This window comes from Oryctolagus cuniculus, chromosome 13 (genome assembly GCF_964237555.1).
Source record: "Oryctolagus cuniculus chromosome 13, mOryCun1.1, whole genome shotgun sequence".
Lineage (NCBI taxonomy): Eukaryota > Metazoa > Chordata > Mammalia > Lagomorpha > Leporidae > Oryctolagus > Oryctolagus cuniculus.
The window spans coordinates 56,914,874-56,930,206 of record NC_091444.1 but is presented as its reverse complement, the minus strand read 5'-3'; the positions used below and the strand labels follow the sequence as shown (position 1 = coordinate 56,930,206).

General features: G+C 41.7%; 1 protein-coding gene across 4 annotated transcripts in view; it reads right to left on the bottom strand.

Moving 5' to 3' along the window:
* Positions 1–9,612: 9,612 nt before the first annotated feature.
* The window catches only part of GREM2 (gremlin 2, DAN family BMP antagonist), a 126,990-nt gene continuing 121,269 nt past the window's right edge, over positions 9,613–15,333 (bottom strand). For all 4 annotated transcript variants that reach the window (XM_051821477.2, XM_051821478.2, XM_070055561.1 and 1 more), the window contains exon 2: positions 9,613–12,553. In XM_051821477.2, coding sequence (XP_051677437.1) covers positions 12,046–12,553 — 508 coding nt within the window. In that variant the 3' untranslated portion in view covers positions 9,613–12,045. The remainder of the gene's footprint in view (positions 12,554–15,333) is intronic.

The following is a 15,333-nucleotide window of genomic DNA, read 5'->3' as shown; positions in this document are numbered from 1 at the left end:
AAATTATACAGAAGCCAGATAATAGTTTTAAGAAATACTGTTTTAGAATTTTCTAGAGTAAAAGACATATCCTCTGCTTGAAAGTGTGTTACAAGTAGCAGTCTATATAAATACCAGTAAATAACTAGAAAGGTGAAAGTGGTAAACATATGAAAGACACAGCCAGATATGAAAACATGTTTCAAAATGTCTGTAAGGAAAGGACCCAACACCTGAATGAAGTGACAATTATCCTGAAATCCAATTTGTTTCCAGCAATGGTATTTTTAGAAAGCAATAGTGTCTTAAAACTGGAAGATAAACATTGAATTGAGGCCATTATACCCAGTTGAAGTGTTAGTCTCAGAGAAAAAGAGATACATACATATTTTTAGACATAGAAAAACTAAGAGACTTTATTGCTCCAAAACCTCACTGGAAGATCTGCTATCAGGCACATTTTGGCAAGAAAAAAAAAAATAACTGAAATGAAAGAATCACAGAGGGTCTAGAAATTGGTAAAGTCAACTCTAGAGTATAAGAAATGCTCATTAATTTTTGTGTTTATTAAGGGAATAAAACTTTAAGTAGTAAGTGGGAGAAATTTAGTAAATAGTCCAACTGAGGTCTTTTGCATTTGTTCTTCATTCTTTTAATTCAATAGGTGTTAGTAGAGATTAGTATGTGCCAGAAACTGTTACAGGTTTGAGGAGTAATGAACAGAGAATGTCATGGAACTTACAACTTTACAGGGGTGACAAACAAAAGCTGAAGTAAGTAATGTTGGGTAATATGATATTTAAGAAGAGGGCCAAATAACTTATTCCTGAAACCAAAACACATTTGATGGTGAAAATGTGTGTTATCATGCCTGGAATACTCCATATGCTGATACTGTCCCATGAGAAGCTGGTGGGCTCTATATAAATGTTCTATATGAACCTTGAGTGCTCTCAAGAAGAAAAGTGATATTGAATATGTTTAGAGTTTGTTATAAAAATGCAAACTTAAATATATTAAAATCTTAGGGGTGTTCATTAAAAAATAAAAATTACTAAAAGAAAGGGAATTAAACAAATTGTATCATTCCAACTAAAGGTCAGAAGAGTAAGAAAAAACAGCAAAAGAAGTATGATAAAGAGAAGTGACTGTGGATAGTTGATGGGAGAATTTGGAGTTGGGGGAGAAAGAACTATTAGAAGCTATGAAAATTCTGTACAACCATTTGTTAAATTATGCCAGATTATCATAATCATTTCTACTTCCCAGTCAAGTGGTGAACTCAGATTTGGGAGGTTGTAGTTTTTTATTTTTGTTTCCCATGATACACATCTTGAGTTATATAATCAAAAGCAATAGGAGGAGGTTTAGCATTTTAACATGATGTCATAAGGGAGGCATTTACCCCTTCTCTCAGAAATCATTCCAAAGAAGTAGGAACAAAAAGGCAAATTGCATTTTTGATTGAAATTAGAGGTATGGAAAACCAAACCACAAAATACATGGAAGATCTTCCAAATTTTGGAGCATGGGAGAAGTCAAGGGGGCAGAGGGGACACAGATGAGGACACATTTCAGAGGCAGCTATCAAACCTTCCATCTTCAAGATGAAGATAATATCTAAGGTACTATCTGAAACTCCTTGGTTCAACATCAGGTATTAGATGCCAGCTATGTGAAAAAAAAGTCAAGAAGCAAAATCTTGTTGGTAGTGCCCTCCCATTTGTGTAAAAATGATGCAATGTGATCACTGAATTTGCAGGCTCTAACATACATAGAGTATCTCTGGAAGTACTTGCAAGAAATATACTGATTGCTTCTGAGAGAGAGAAGCTGGTAGAATTGAGAATGGGGAGAGAGAATTTTATTTCCTTTGATTCGTTTAAATTTTGTACAATGAGAAAAATAATGACACCCACAGAATCTGTTATGTTAAATCAGACAATGTGGTTTAGGAGGTTATAGTGCTCAAATATTACTATAGCCATTCTATCAGACTTCCTCTCTAGGAGAGTTATAACACTAGACCACTATAGAGAGCTGTTTGTTTGTTTGTTTTTAAGATTTATGTATTTGAAAGGCAGAATTACATACACACAGAGAGAAACACACACAGAGAGACAGAGACAGATAGAATCTTTTATCCACTTGTTCAAACCCCAAATGGAAATGGCTGCAATGGCCAGGGCTTTGCCAGGCTGAAGCCAGGAGCCAGAAGCTTCATTGAGGTCTCCTACTTAGGTACAGGGACCCAAGCTCTTGAGCCATCTTCTGCTACTTTCCCAGGCCATTAGCAGGGACCTGTATCAGAAGTGGAGCAACCAGGATAGGAACTGGCATCCATATGGTATGCAAGTGTCACAGACCGTGGGTGGCTTCACCTGATAAGCTGCAATGTCAGATCCTAGGGAGCTATTTGTAAGTGTAACCATCCAACCTTGTTTCTCTATTGCATGAATGAGATGAGAGAAATAGTGATCTATGACCACTGGATACATTCTCTCTGCAGTGGTCTCTTAGATAAGATTGGCCTTTTTATTTCACAATAAGACCACTGTGGTTCTCCTTATACAAAACCCCCCTTTCATCTCATTTTTGCAGTTGCCTCATACTGCCCTCATTGATTCTATATGATTCTATATGAATATTTCTAGTTTATAGCCACAGCCTATCATCTACTCTTAAGTTTTCAAGGGATTAAGATCTTATCGTGGGGACTAACTTACATCTTACAGCTAATCAACAATGAAAATTATCTGTTGATTTTAGGCTTTGAGAGTTAGAAAATAGCAACATGCTGAAAGCATGTCACAACAGTACACATTACAGTGGGGTCCAATTATTCTAAATTGGGTTCATGATACTTATGAGTTTATACCCATAAACTGCAATTCACCTTGTTAAGCTGTTTATAATTTGTCAGCATATCCTAAAATTAAAGACTTCATTTTTCAAGCGAAGTGATAAGCAAAACTTTTAATAGTTAGCTTACAGAATTCTGGGATAGATTCAGAAATAGACACCATCAACAGAATGACTTGTGGCACATGGGAAAACAGACTTGTGATGCCTATAATAACTCAAGTTGTATATGCAAAACAATTAAAAATATGTATACCAAGACAAAAACCAAAACAGAAAGCAAGAAACTCCAGATGTAACTATCTGGACAATTCTCAAATCTTTTTGCTAAATTTTCAGACTTAAATTTAGAGTTTCATGCCTTATTTAGACACCTAATTCATAATTTAATATCCAGGACTTCCTACACACAAATTAGCAATCACATGCTTTTAAATATCATTAAGCTTTGTAGATGAAGAATGTCCTGGCAGCAAAATCTTACAGCTGAATTTGATGGTTAGGAAGATTTTATGTGAGCCAAGTTTATTAAACAAACTCTACTTCCATTCAGGAATAGGAGCTGGGAACGGCACTTAGACCATCAGTGCTTTCTCAGGAAAAAACTGCAGGGTTCAAAGAGCAGAACTAAAAAGGCTGTAAATAGGGAGAGGCAGAGGAGCTGAAATTCTCTGTGGCAGCAGAGATTTCAAGGGAATATGAGAGGGTTAGGGGATGGGATGGTGTCCACAAGTAGGGAGCAGAGAAATGGAAGAGAGTAAGGTCCCACTTTTTGTGTCCAGCAACAGATGGGCATTGGCTGAGCAATATCACTCATTGCCTCTGATGTTTCCACTTTATTTTTTAAAAAAGTGCTTTCTAAAGTTACTTTGCCCTCTATTCATCTATACCCTCTATCAGAAGTTTTTGTTTTTTAACAATTTATTTGAAAGCCAGAGTGACAAAGTGAGAGAGGGAGAGACAGAGAAAGTTCACTTCCCAAATGGCCACAGTAGCCAGGGCTGGGCCAAACCAAAGCCAGGAGCCAGGAATTCCATATGGGTCTCACTCATGGGTGGCAGGGGCCCAATCACTTGAGCCATTTTCTGCTGCTTTCCCAGGCATATCATCAGGGAGAGAGTTGGATCAGATGTAGAACAGCCAGGAATTGAACCACTGCTGCAATATGGGGTACAGTGTCCCAGTCTTCATCCCAATGGTGGCCCCTTGAAGTCTTATCTATGTTCATGACATTAGTCTTGATCTGCTGTTCTATATAAGTTTCTCAAGATTTAGCTACTCCTTCAAGTTTCAATCCTATTTCTTCAAATGGGGGAAATTTTATTTAGATTACTTCACTATTACTACAGACTCAACATCTATAACTACTCAAATCATCATCATCTAATACTAGACACTCACTTAAACTTGGATCCCCATCTCTTGCTCCAACATACTTCTCTTAAAAAAAAAAAAAAAGATTTATTTATTTATTTATTTAAAAGCCAGAGTTACATAGAGAGAGGAGAGGCAGATAGAGAGGTCTTCCATCTGATGGTTCACTCCCCAATTGGCCGCAACGGCTGGAGCTGCGCCAATCCGAAACCAGGAGCCAGGAGCTTCTTCCGGGTCTCCCATGTGAGTGCAGGGGCCCAAGGACTTGGGTCATCTTCTACTGCTTTCCCAGGCCACAGCAGAGAGCTGGATTGGAAGTGGAGCAGCCGAGTCTCGAACCGGCGGCTATATGGGATGCCGGCGCTTCAGGCCAGGGTGTTAACCTGCTGTGCCACAGCACCGGCCTCAACAACATACTTCTCTTTAATCACCACATTCTGTGAATAGATTTAACTTATTTTTCTCTTCTTTCCAGATCTAATTCTATTATCTAATCTGGCCCTAATCATCAGTCTATGTTCTTTCAGGATCCACTGAGCTGGCCTGAATGAGTCCAGATTCTATTCCTTTCAATCACCTGGCCTATTGTGACCAGAATAATCCATTTTCAAATCCATCTGTGTTTTTTTTTTCTTTGTGAGCAAGTGAAGCTTTCTTTGCTTCTCTTTCAAGGTCCTACATGTTCTTTACTCTCAGACTCTTCTCTCATCTCATGCTCCAAGCCCCCAACTTCCCAGCACACAAAGCTATTATGGTGCTCAGCCCAAATACACTCTACAGAGCTGATGTATTCATCTCATCCTCAACCCTTGACCCCCACTGGACAGATAAGCTGCTGATGACTCATGGCTTGTCTCTCACTGAGAGTTGCCCTGAATGGATGGAAATTCACGGCCACTTCTGGTAATGGCCAGTGACAAATCAAAATTTCATCCCAGCTCTAAAACTTCTTATAGGATAATACAGGATATTAATTGCAATCATATTGCGTTTTCAGCTGCACAGTCCTATTTTTCTCACTTCCTTATGGGTCTATGCTCTGCAAGCATTTCCCTTTAGGCTTCTGATCACCTTTTGTCCCAGCATTTGGGAAAACAGTCTGGGACAGGCATTTTGAAGAGTGGTCCAAGGAAGAATAACATGTGATTTGGAGATTAATCACTTCCTGGTCAATTGCCAATGGTAGTCCCTGGCGTGCTTTAGCAGTGTATTGTTAGAACCTTCTCCAGGGTGAACTGGGATTGGATTGGATTGGATTGCTGGAGGGGGGACTCACCAGCTGGTACAATAATAACTTTTGGTACTTAGAGGCTATGTGGGGCAAAGTGACTATTGGGACTTAGGGATCGGTGACCTAAGTGGCATTGATTTGTTGAAGAGATAATAGGACTAAGGTGATTAATCAACAACTCAAGAAGGATGTGAAAGTCATAGATAACTTACATTGACAGCATTTATTTAAACTCACACAGTCTCCTGCAGTCAGACGAGGCATTTTCCCTAAGAGGAATGCTATCTGAGAGAAATTTGCATTCTCAGCTCTGACGAGTCTCTCTTGCCAAATTCGGTCTCTAATGGGGGAGGGGTGGAACCCTGAAAATGGGGGAGGAATACATGAGTACATGCAGGTGAGAATCTCAAACTCCCAAATTCCCTTGAACGCATAAGAACTGCTCTTGAGCTCACACCCTACTGGAGATTTGCTGGGTTGACTAAGGGAGGACCGAGAGTATACCATGAAGTCACTACAGGAGCCAGGAGAAGCAGCTTGGGAAGGTGTCCTGAGGCAGCTAGATCAAGGAAGGAGAGCAGAACAGTAAGTTGGATAAGGGATGCTTTTCACCCTGGAGCACGTGCTCATGATTCAGGATTTAACACTATGGCAAATACCCAAGATAAGCTTCTGCGGGGCTGGGGGATGGGGATGGGGATTGTGCAGTATTGTGACATGGTAGGTAAAGCTGCCTGTGATGCCGGTATCCCATATGGGTGCTCATTCACGTCCCAGCTGCTCCACCTGCGATCCAGCTCCCTGCTGATGTGCCTGGGAAAGCAGCAGTGCTTTGGTCCTAGTGCTTTGGCCCCAGCACATGGGACACCAAGAAGGAGCTCCTGGCTCCTGGCTTCGGCCTGGCCCAGCCTTGCCATTGCAGACATTTGGGGAGTAAGCTGTATGGAAGGTCTCCCTCTGTTTCTCTTTGTGACTCAGCCTATCAAGGAAATAAAACAAATCTTAAAAGAAAAAAAAGTAATAACCTGCTATGATGATTCTTGGAGGATCACAAAAGCTAATATCCATATTCACTGTAATAAAAATGCTGAAGCTTCCATAGTGTATGGTGGAGAAAAAGATCCAAAGGATCAGAGAAGTGGGCATGCAAAGGTAGATTTGCCATGTAAAGCTAAAAAAGAAAAAACAACAACAACAACAACAACAACTACATTTCCAGGTAGGCTCTTCTTTCCAACACAATGGTGTCTGTGCTTCTGAAAGTGAAAGAAGCAGCATTACCGAGAAGCTCAGTAGTGCCCATTGTTGGCAGGTCAGGGCTAATTGTTGAAAGAGATTTTGTCAAAAAACTAGGCTCCCTAATGGACAGGAGAGTCACAAATTCTCAAAATAATATATACAAGGCTGTAATGCTTATATAGGCACAAAGTATGCAATGCTAAATATAGTAACATCCAGTGGGTACCAGCTTGGAGATGGTTAAGAAAACCATGGTATTCCTGGAGCCAAAACAGGTGAGCTGCAAACAAAGGTACACCTTAATTTACAAATTAATTTCAAAAGAAATAAATGGGAGATGATCAAAGGCAGAAGGCAGAATATGAAAAAAGCCACAATGTCTTGCCAAATCAGACATGGAATCAATCCATTGGCTTAAGGAATAACGGATTCCTTATGAGTAAAGACCCTGTGATGCTAATGAAAACTATTCATTTATTATTTTCCCAATCCTTAACCTATGTTTTGGAGAAAAGAACAATACTCAACACTGTTGAGAGTTTTTAAGTACTGGGTCTGAATGATAGAGATATCTGGAGACTCAATGAACCACTATGACTTCCTACAAAAGTCTGAAAATATAGGGCCTACTAAAATACTAGCCAAAGTCTGGCTCTCAGTGGGCACCCTGATCCATGACCCACCCCAGTGACCCTTTCCCCATTTCCAAATGAATGAGTGGAATCACATACTTTGTACCTTGAAGAACCCTCAAATTGATTCTTGATGTCTTAAGTAAGAGGTATGGTAGTTGAGAGGGAGAAGTATAGACCTCTGAAGCTGTTCCCCACCCCTAGCAAAAAGAATAAATCAGAAATAATACTAAAATTCCACAAGGAATGGGTCAATTAGCTCCTATCATAGTCCCATTTCCAAAAAGGTCAAAAAAATGCATGAAATTAAAATTTTTACATCAAAATAAACATTATAATTCCATTTTTAAAGTGCCCTCATCTTCACCATGCTGGCTTCTGCAAAAATTAAATGGAACATGGCAGAAGACGGCAACAGCCTCAGTTGCTACTGCACTTAGTATGATCTTTGCTAGAGTAGGTTAAAATAACCTTCAGCACCTGACCTAGAAAATGTACTTTTTTGTCATACCTATCAGGAAGGAGAACAAGATATACTCTGCCTTCTCTTGAGATGAAAAACAGTTTATGTTTATGGTCTTTCCTGCCTTCTATGCAAGTTCTTATATGCTTTGCCAAAATGCAGACTGTAGAACCTGAATTTTGTGGACATATTGTAAAACACTACACTGACCCAACATTTGATTGACATGATATAATAGGACAATACGGGAGATGTGAAGCAAGTATGTTGGAAGACTTGGGAAGAACATGCAGCCCACACTTCAGAGAGATGGTGATAAATCCTTTTAAAGATTCAGGAGATTTGTGATTCCAGAGTAGAATACACACATTTTCCCTATTTCTCCCTTTTAAATCCTTTTTTTTTTTTTTTCTAAAAAAAAAAGGGATGAAAGGGGCCGGCGCTATGGTGTAGCAGGTAAAGCTGCCACCTGTAGTGACAGCATCCCATATGGACGGCAGTTCAAGTCCCAGCTGCTCCACTCCCAATTCAGCTCTTTGTTATGGCCTGGGAAAGCATGGAAGATGACCCAAGTCCTCAGGCCCCTGCACCCATGTGGGAGAGCCGGAAGAAGCTCCTGGTTTCCTGGCTTCCTGCAGCCAGTTGGAGAGTGAACTAGTGGATGATAGACCTCTCTCTCTTTCTCTCTCTCTCTCTCTTTCTGCTTCTCCTTCTCTCTGTGTGTAACTCTGACTTTCAAATAAATAATAAACAAATCTTTAAAAAAAGAGGCAGACCAGATAGGAAATTTTGGGTTTAAGCAATGATCTTACAGTGAATTCTCTGATTGTGTATTGTCTAATTTTCTCATACTAGAAAAGCCAGTAACCCAGAAATAGTAATAGATACAAACAACAGCAAAAACATAATGATTTCCCAGTCTTCACCTTCTTAATGAGCGGTGACAGTCAAATTGTGATGAGGGTGGCAAGGGTAGGGGTTAAGGGGTATTCAGAAGATAGCCTGATGAACAAATGGTAGTTCCATCATTTATGATTTGATCTTATTGTCATCTCTCATGTAGACATGGGTAATCAGTGATGACAGGTCAACCATTAAATAGAGCTTTTCATGAAGAGTTAAATTCTGGGTTATTCAATCCATAACAAATTTTCATTTGTTTTGACTTTGTAACTTAAAAATCAGTTAACTTCAGAAACAAGTGAATTGGGATATTATCATCCAAAGTGGAACATTTTGTCCCCTTTAATAAACTCAGATAATTATTCATGTTAAAGTAAATTAAATTTAATTCCTTCAAATTCTATACAGTGAATCAATCATGTGTCTTTGAGGGACAGATAAATCAATTCAAAGGAAAATAGAAACACTGTGAAACTAAGAAATATTTAAATTAAGAAATGGGACACTATGAGAAGAAACTGAACAAAACTCAGGACACGGTCTGGCTTGCTGTTGAGACTAGGGCAGTGCAGCAGCTGCTAAAAGGAAGGCAAGGCTTACAGCAGGCGTCTATTTCAGCAGTTTCTCAAGGAGTCCTCATTCAGTATTTCTAATTCGAAGAACAGTGAGAATATTCTGTTCTCAGCTGGTGTGGGAACTGGAAGGTGCCTGGGGCTTCAGACACCAGGATTGCGAGACACTCCCACCACCTCTACTCCATGGATGACAGTTTCTGATTCACTTTGTAAATGCCAAACCCCAAAGTATATCATTTAATATAGGTTAGGGGCTGACCTCACGGTGGCTGGACAAAAGCATTCTGAACGCACAGTGATCCTTCAGTGCCCAATGAAACACCTGCAGGATCCACTCTGCACATCACACCAGGGTCACATATAATCCTAAAGTATCTTTATTTGTTCTATAATTTAATAGTATACCTATAAAATAATTACATTATACTTATAACTTTTCTTCATTTATAAACAAAACAGAAAAACAATTAAATACAATTTTAGCCATTATAAGGTAAACTTTATACATACAATAACCCCCAGAAGGAGCTTCACACTGCAGCATATCATATTGCTTCCATTGCTACACCCACACTTGGGTTCAAAGACAGTGTGCTTATGTGTGTGTTCTGTGAATTCTTAGCGTAATCCTTCCACTATCTGTGTGGGTTCTGTGTCATTAAAATGATAGAGCTTGGCTTGGCAGTTGGGTCGGATACTCCTGTCCATTACCCTCCTACTCATTTCACCTCCATGTGATCACATGGATTTCCTTCCTTCACTTCTTTTCTGCCACATGTCCTGCCACTAAATCTTTCTTGAGATTTTCCACTAAAGGTGGAAATCAGCTTTGACCTTGGACCTCCTCTCCATCCCTAGGTTCTAACCCTCAAGGGTTTCGTCCTAATTCTACCTCCTGATACCAGGCTGCCTCTACCCATTGCTGAAGCCAGGGCCCCCTATACAATAGTACATTCTATTCAGGTCTCATGGTGTTATAAATGCAGCAGAATGAAACTTGCCGTGCAGACACAGGAAACAGATTCACCAACATGCTGCACCCCGATCCTTGTTCTCCTGGTGAATGTGTCTAGATCGACTGTCACTGCCTGGTGTTAAGAAGCCTCAGCCAGCAGAGCAGCCCGCACAGGGTCTCTCCCACACTAGAGAACCGATCCCTCAGCAGGAGCACTTGCTTGGAAATTACCGGTGAAAGCTTTTAGAGGATACTGATCCCCACCAATGGCATCTCATTCACATTTGTCAGATTCCATAAACACCACTCACAGGGAAGCCTTCCTGGGGCAATTTAGCAAAGGGACCCAAAATTAGTATCATTTTGCAGGAAAATAAATTAGGCCAACTTCCTTATATCATGAAACCACAACATGAGAACTCTCACAGTTCATTATAAAAATGAAAGCTGAGCTAATGTTTGCTTTTGAAAGTTTTTTTTTTAAAAAAAGGGAAGCTAGTTGCTTTCAGTAGGACAGTTCAACTAGATTACTATTCTCTCTATATTTTATCCTTTATCATCCTACGCCACAAAATGACACACTCCTTATATTTTTAAATATTTCTTATCACAAAAAAATTTCTTTTTGCTTCATGTCACGTTAGTGAAAATAATATATCTTCACCCCACAAGTGTCTCCTAAACATTATCTGTACTTTTCAGTTTCAGGTTAACAGCTTCCCACTGAATTCCCCCCTACAGCCATGCATCTCAACGGTTTCTCCATTGTGCTGCAATATTTTAGTACCTTAAGTGAAATAGTATTCAAACTATAATCATGACTCCTCCCATTTCTCTGCCCAATCTACAACAGGTGCAAGATACTGAATTGCTAACCAACCATTATTTCTGAGTAAAAACACCTTTTGGGCAGATCATCATCTGCTCTCCTCCTCTCTCGGAATGGTGCTGCACAGCCAGCGTCAAAACATGTGAAATAATACATGGATAGGTCTATAATACTTTTTTAACAGCTCTTTACAATATAAGTCAATTATAAAACCAGCCTTAATATAGAAACATTGTGTGTGATAATATTCTAACTGCAGCAATAATAGCATGCACATCAGAGTTCATCTTTAGTCCATAGATGGGGACTAGGGGGCTATGGAAGAAGGGGTGGTAGTGGAGGAAGAGGTGGCCTGCCGTGCACAAGGTTCCCAGGGAAGCCCACTTTGATCCAAGTGGCTCAAGCTCTCTTCTTGGCATCAGGTTCGTCAGGAGACCCCGCTGTTGGCACACATCTTTAGGGACGTCGACACCCAAATCACAGCAGTGGACAAGGGGAATCCTTGAATCACAAGAATTAAGGTGCCCCCACCCCCAGCCCGGCCCACCCGTCGGTTCCCCAGTGGTCCAGGGGCCAGCAGGAGATTTGGACGCGGAGTGAAACATCCTTTACTTAACCCCGGAAAGGGGTGAGTTGGAGTGTTGGGTGAGGCCAGAGAAGTTCTCCCTTTTCCACATGGTGGAAACATCAATGCCGGATTCACAGCACAACACCTGCAAGGTCCTTCCTGACCACTAAGACGGTGGTCGCTTCCAGCACCTTCCTTCGGGCTGGACCCACCACCTGGGTTTCAGAGGCACAGGTGGGGCCTGAGGTCGGTCAGGAACATATCAGCAAAGCTCCCCTTGCGGTCCACGTTTGTGACACGGACACCATCAGCCCCCCCACCGGAGACGTGCTTGGGACACCAGACAGCGTGTGAGTGAGCTCGGAGGACAGAGACAGAGGCGGCGGCGGCGCGACCCGGGGCGCGCGGTGCTAAGCTGCGTCCTGCCCGGGGCGCTCATTGCTTGTCCGAGTCGCTCAGATTCACGGACATGCAGCGACACTGCTTCACCTTCTGGATTTTTTTGAGTCGGAAAGGTGGGTCCAACCCGGGGCACTCGAGCTCCACGAGGACCGAGGTGACGCGCTGCGGCTTGCAGAAGGCGCACGACTGGAAGGACTCCTCCTCCTTCTTCACGTGGCGCGGGATGTAGAAGGAGTTGCACTGGCCGTAGCAGAAGCGGTTGAGGATGGTGCGGCTGCGGCAGCCCTCCTCGCTCACCGTCTGCCGCAGTGGCTGCGTCTTGCACCAGTCACTCTTGAGGTACTTGCGCTCGGTGACCACCAGGGCCTCCTGGCTGGAGGCCAGCACCTCCTTCATCTGATGCTGCCATCTCTCCGAGTTATTGCTGCTGCCGTCCTTGTAGGGCGAGGGGATGGCGCCCGCCGGCCGGTTCTTGCGCGCTTCTGCCACCTTCACCAGCACGGCCACCAGGAACAAGGACAGGGAAAGCTTCCAGAACATCCTGCAACGAGAGAAGAGTCGGGTTGGTTGGGAAGCGCGATCGACTGCGGGATCTATCGTTTCCCAACGGCCGCCAGGTGGGGCTTGGCTGCCGGCTGGCTGAGATGCTCCGGAGCAGCTGGGGCTAAGTGATTAAACAGTACCCTTGGGGACAGCTGTGACAGCCTCTAAAGAGCATCTCAATGGCTAGGAATTGGACAAAGTGTAAGTACTTTATAATACAGTTAGAAAACACGCATACCTTGAGCAATTACAGTAGCAGTAATAATGTCCGATGTTTACTGTGTTTTTGAATGTCCCAAGCCCCCCCCCCCAAGTGTTTTATATGCTCACCCCATTTAATCCTCAAATAGAGATGTTATCAACAGAAACCTGAAGTCCACAGAGTTTGCATCTTTTGCCTAAGGTTGTGCAACCACTGAGCAGTGCCCCAGAACCGGGAGTTGCTGCCCTACCTCCGTAGCCATCGAAATAACTTGCTTTATATAGATATTAGAAAAATTAATTACTAGAAAGTGAAGGAAAGCTGGGGCGTGGGTCAGAAATTTATTAAAAATCAGTAACAGGTAGAAGGTAAGCTAAAAAGCAATAGCTGCATCTAACAAAGAAATAACTTATCATTATGTATAAATGACAAATAGCACCAAGCATTTAACACTTGCACACATTCAGCTCATTCAAATGAGTCATAAGTTATATTTCTATAGTGGAAACTAATCCCTCATTTTTAATCAAGACATTACTAAGACTGCATTAAAACAAGTGACAACACAGAGGTTACCTATATGATGGATCATCTTTACAGTCTGTGTATTAAGAGTCTATGGCAGAAGTCCCACAGGAATGGGTATCAGTGAGAAATTATTCTTACTCTGTCTGAAACATGTCTCATAGAAGTGAAACCAAAGACTCTAGAATGAATGATCACTTCAAAGTTTAATCCATATGTTTTCATTTTATATTTTCATGAATTGTCTCAGGAACACTAATACCCAGCAACAGAGATAACCCCTGCCTCACTTTATAACTGTAACTCAACAGAGTCATTGTCATCAGTGCCATCATCTTCATGATTGCTCATTACTTGTCTACACATTGAAAGGCATAAATTCCCATTCCTTTAACATGTGTACTCTAACATGGACATGCAACAACCATGTCTATATCTATATAATTATGTAATTATATGATGTATATTAGTTGAATATTTGTCAGATATGAACATACAGAAATGATGAAAAATTAACTTTAAATGTGTTAAATTCCTTATATTACTACAAATGTCCTAAATCTATCCATGTTACTGATAATAGCTATTGTTCCCAAAACACACAAGACATTCTAACAGTTTCCTTTCATGTTTAGAAGTGTTCAATAGATCGGAGTTCTGTGAAATAGATACTATTATTTTTCCCATTTTATAGGTAAGGAAACTGAGGGATGGAGAGGTAGCATAACTTGGCAAGATCATACAGCCAGAAAGTGAAATATTGGAGTTCAGGCAGCCAGGTTCCAGAAACTGGGATCTCAGTGAGTGCAGCTGCCTCTTTGATAAAAATATTTATGTTGCAATATCTATACTAACATTATCTCTCTGTGTCACTGCTGTTAATCTAGGTCTATGACAAAAGGAGACTTTGCACATCACCTCTAGGCTGATTTCTTCCTTCATCAAGTATGCATGGAAAACTTATACTGAAATACACACCGTGATGGGCTTTGTGAATCCCAGTATCTCCTTCAGAGATGAAGGTGATGTTCTTACAGGGTCAGATGAGCTCTTAGAAGATCTATACCCTGGCCGGCGCCATGGCTCACTAGGCTAATCCTCTGCCTTGTGGCGCCGGCACACCAGGTTCTAGTCCCGGTCGGGGCGCCGGATTCTGTCCCGGTTGCCCCTCTTCCAGGCCAGCTCTCTGCTGTGGCCAAGGAATGCAGTGGAGGATGGCCCAAGTTCTTGGGCCCTGCACCCCATGGGAGACCAGGAGAAGCACCTGGCTCCTGCCATCGGATCAGCGTGGTGCGCCGGCCGCAGCAGCCACTGGAGAGTGAACCAACAGCAAAGGAAGACCTTTCTCTCTGTCTCTCTATCTCTCTCACTGTCCACTCTGCCTGTCAAAATAAAAAAATAAATAAATAAATAAATAAAACAAGATCTATGCCCCTGACTCTGTTCACTGGCCTCCCTACTGCTCTGCCCCCATGCTCGCTCTACTCCAGAATGCTATCCTTGTTTCTAGAAGATGCTTGGCATTCTTCTGCTCTAGACCCTACATCTGTCTTTCCCTCAAGTGTTCCCAGACTTTCTCCCTCAGTCTTCAAACTTTTGCTCAATCATCACCTCCTTAGTGAGGTCTTGGTGTGTAACTTCTCCATACTCCTAGCGTTCACCATCTCCGTCTTCCTGGCTTGCTTTTCTCCATGGTACTGATCATCAGATAAGATTGTATTCAGTGATCTGATTGATTTTTATTGTCTGACTTCCTTGGAATGAAAGTTTCATAAAAGAAGGTCCTGTTTTGTCTATTGTTGTGTTGCCTACAATTAGAACTGTTCCTGGTAAATAGTAAGCACTCGTTAAATTTGTGTTGAATGAGATGAGAATATCTTGTATCCCATTGCCTTCAACAAGCTTGTCACTGAGAAGCTACAGAAAGGCAAGCAAATACCCGAGTATGCAGTTATATAGAAACAACTGCCTGTGTTCCCAGGGGAGTGATCCTAGCACCAAGAGCATCTGAATCACCTGGGCTGCTCTAGACACAGATTCCTGGGGTCCTC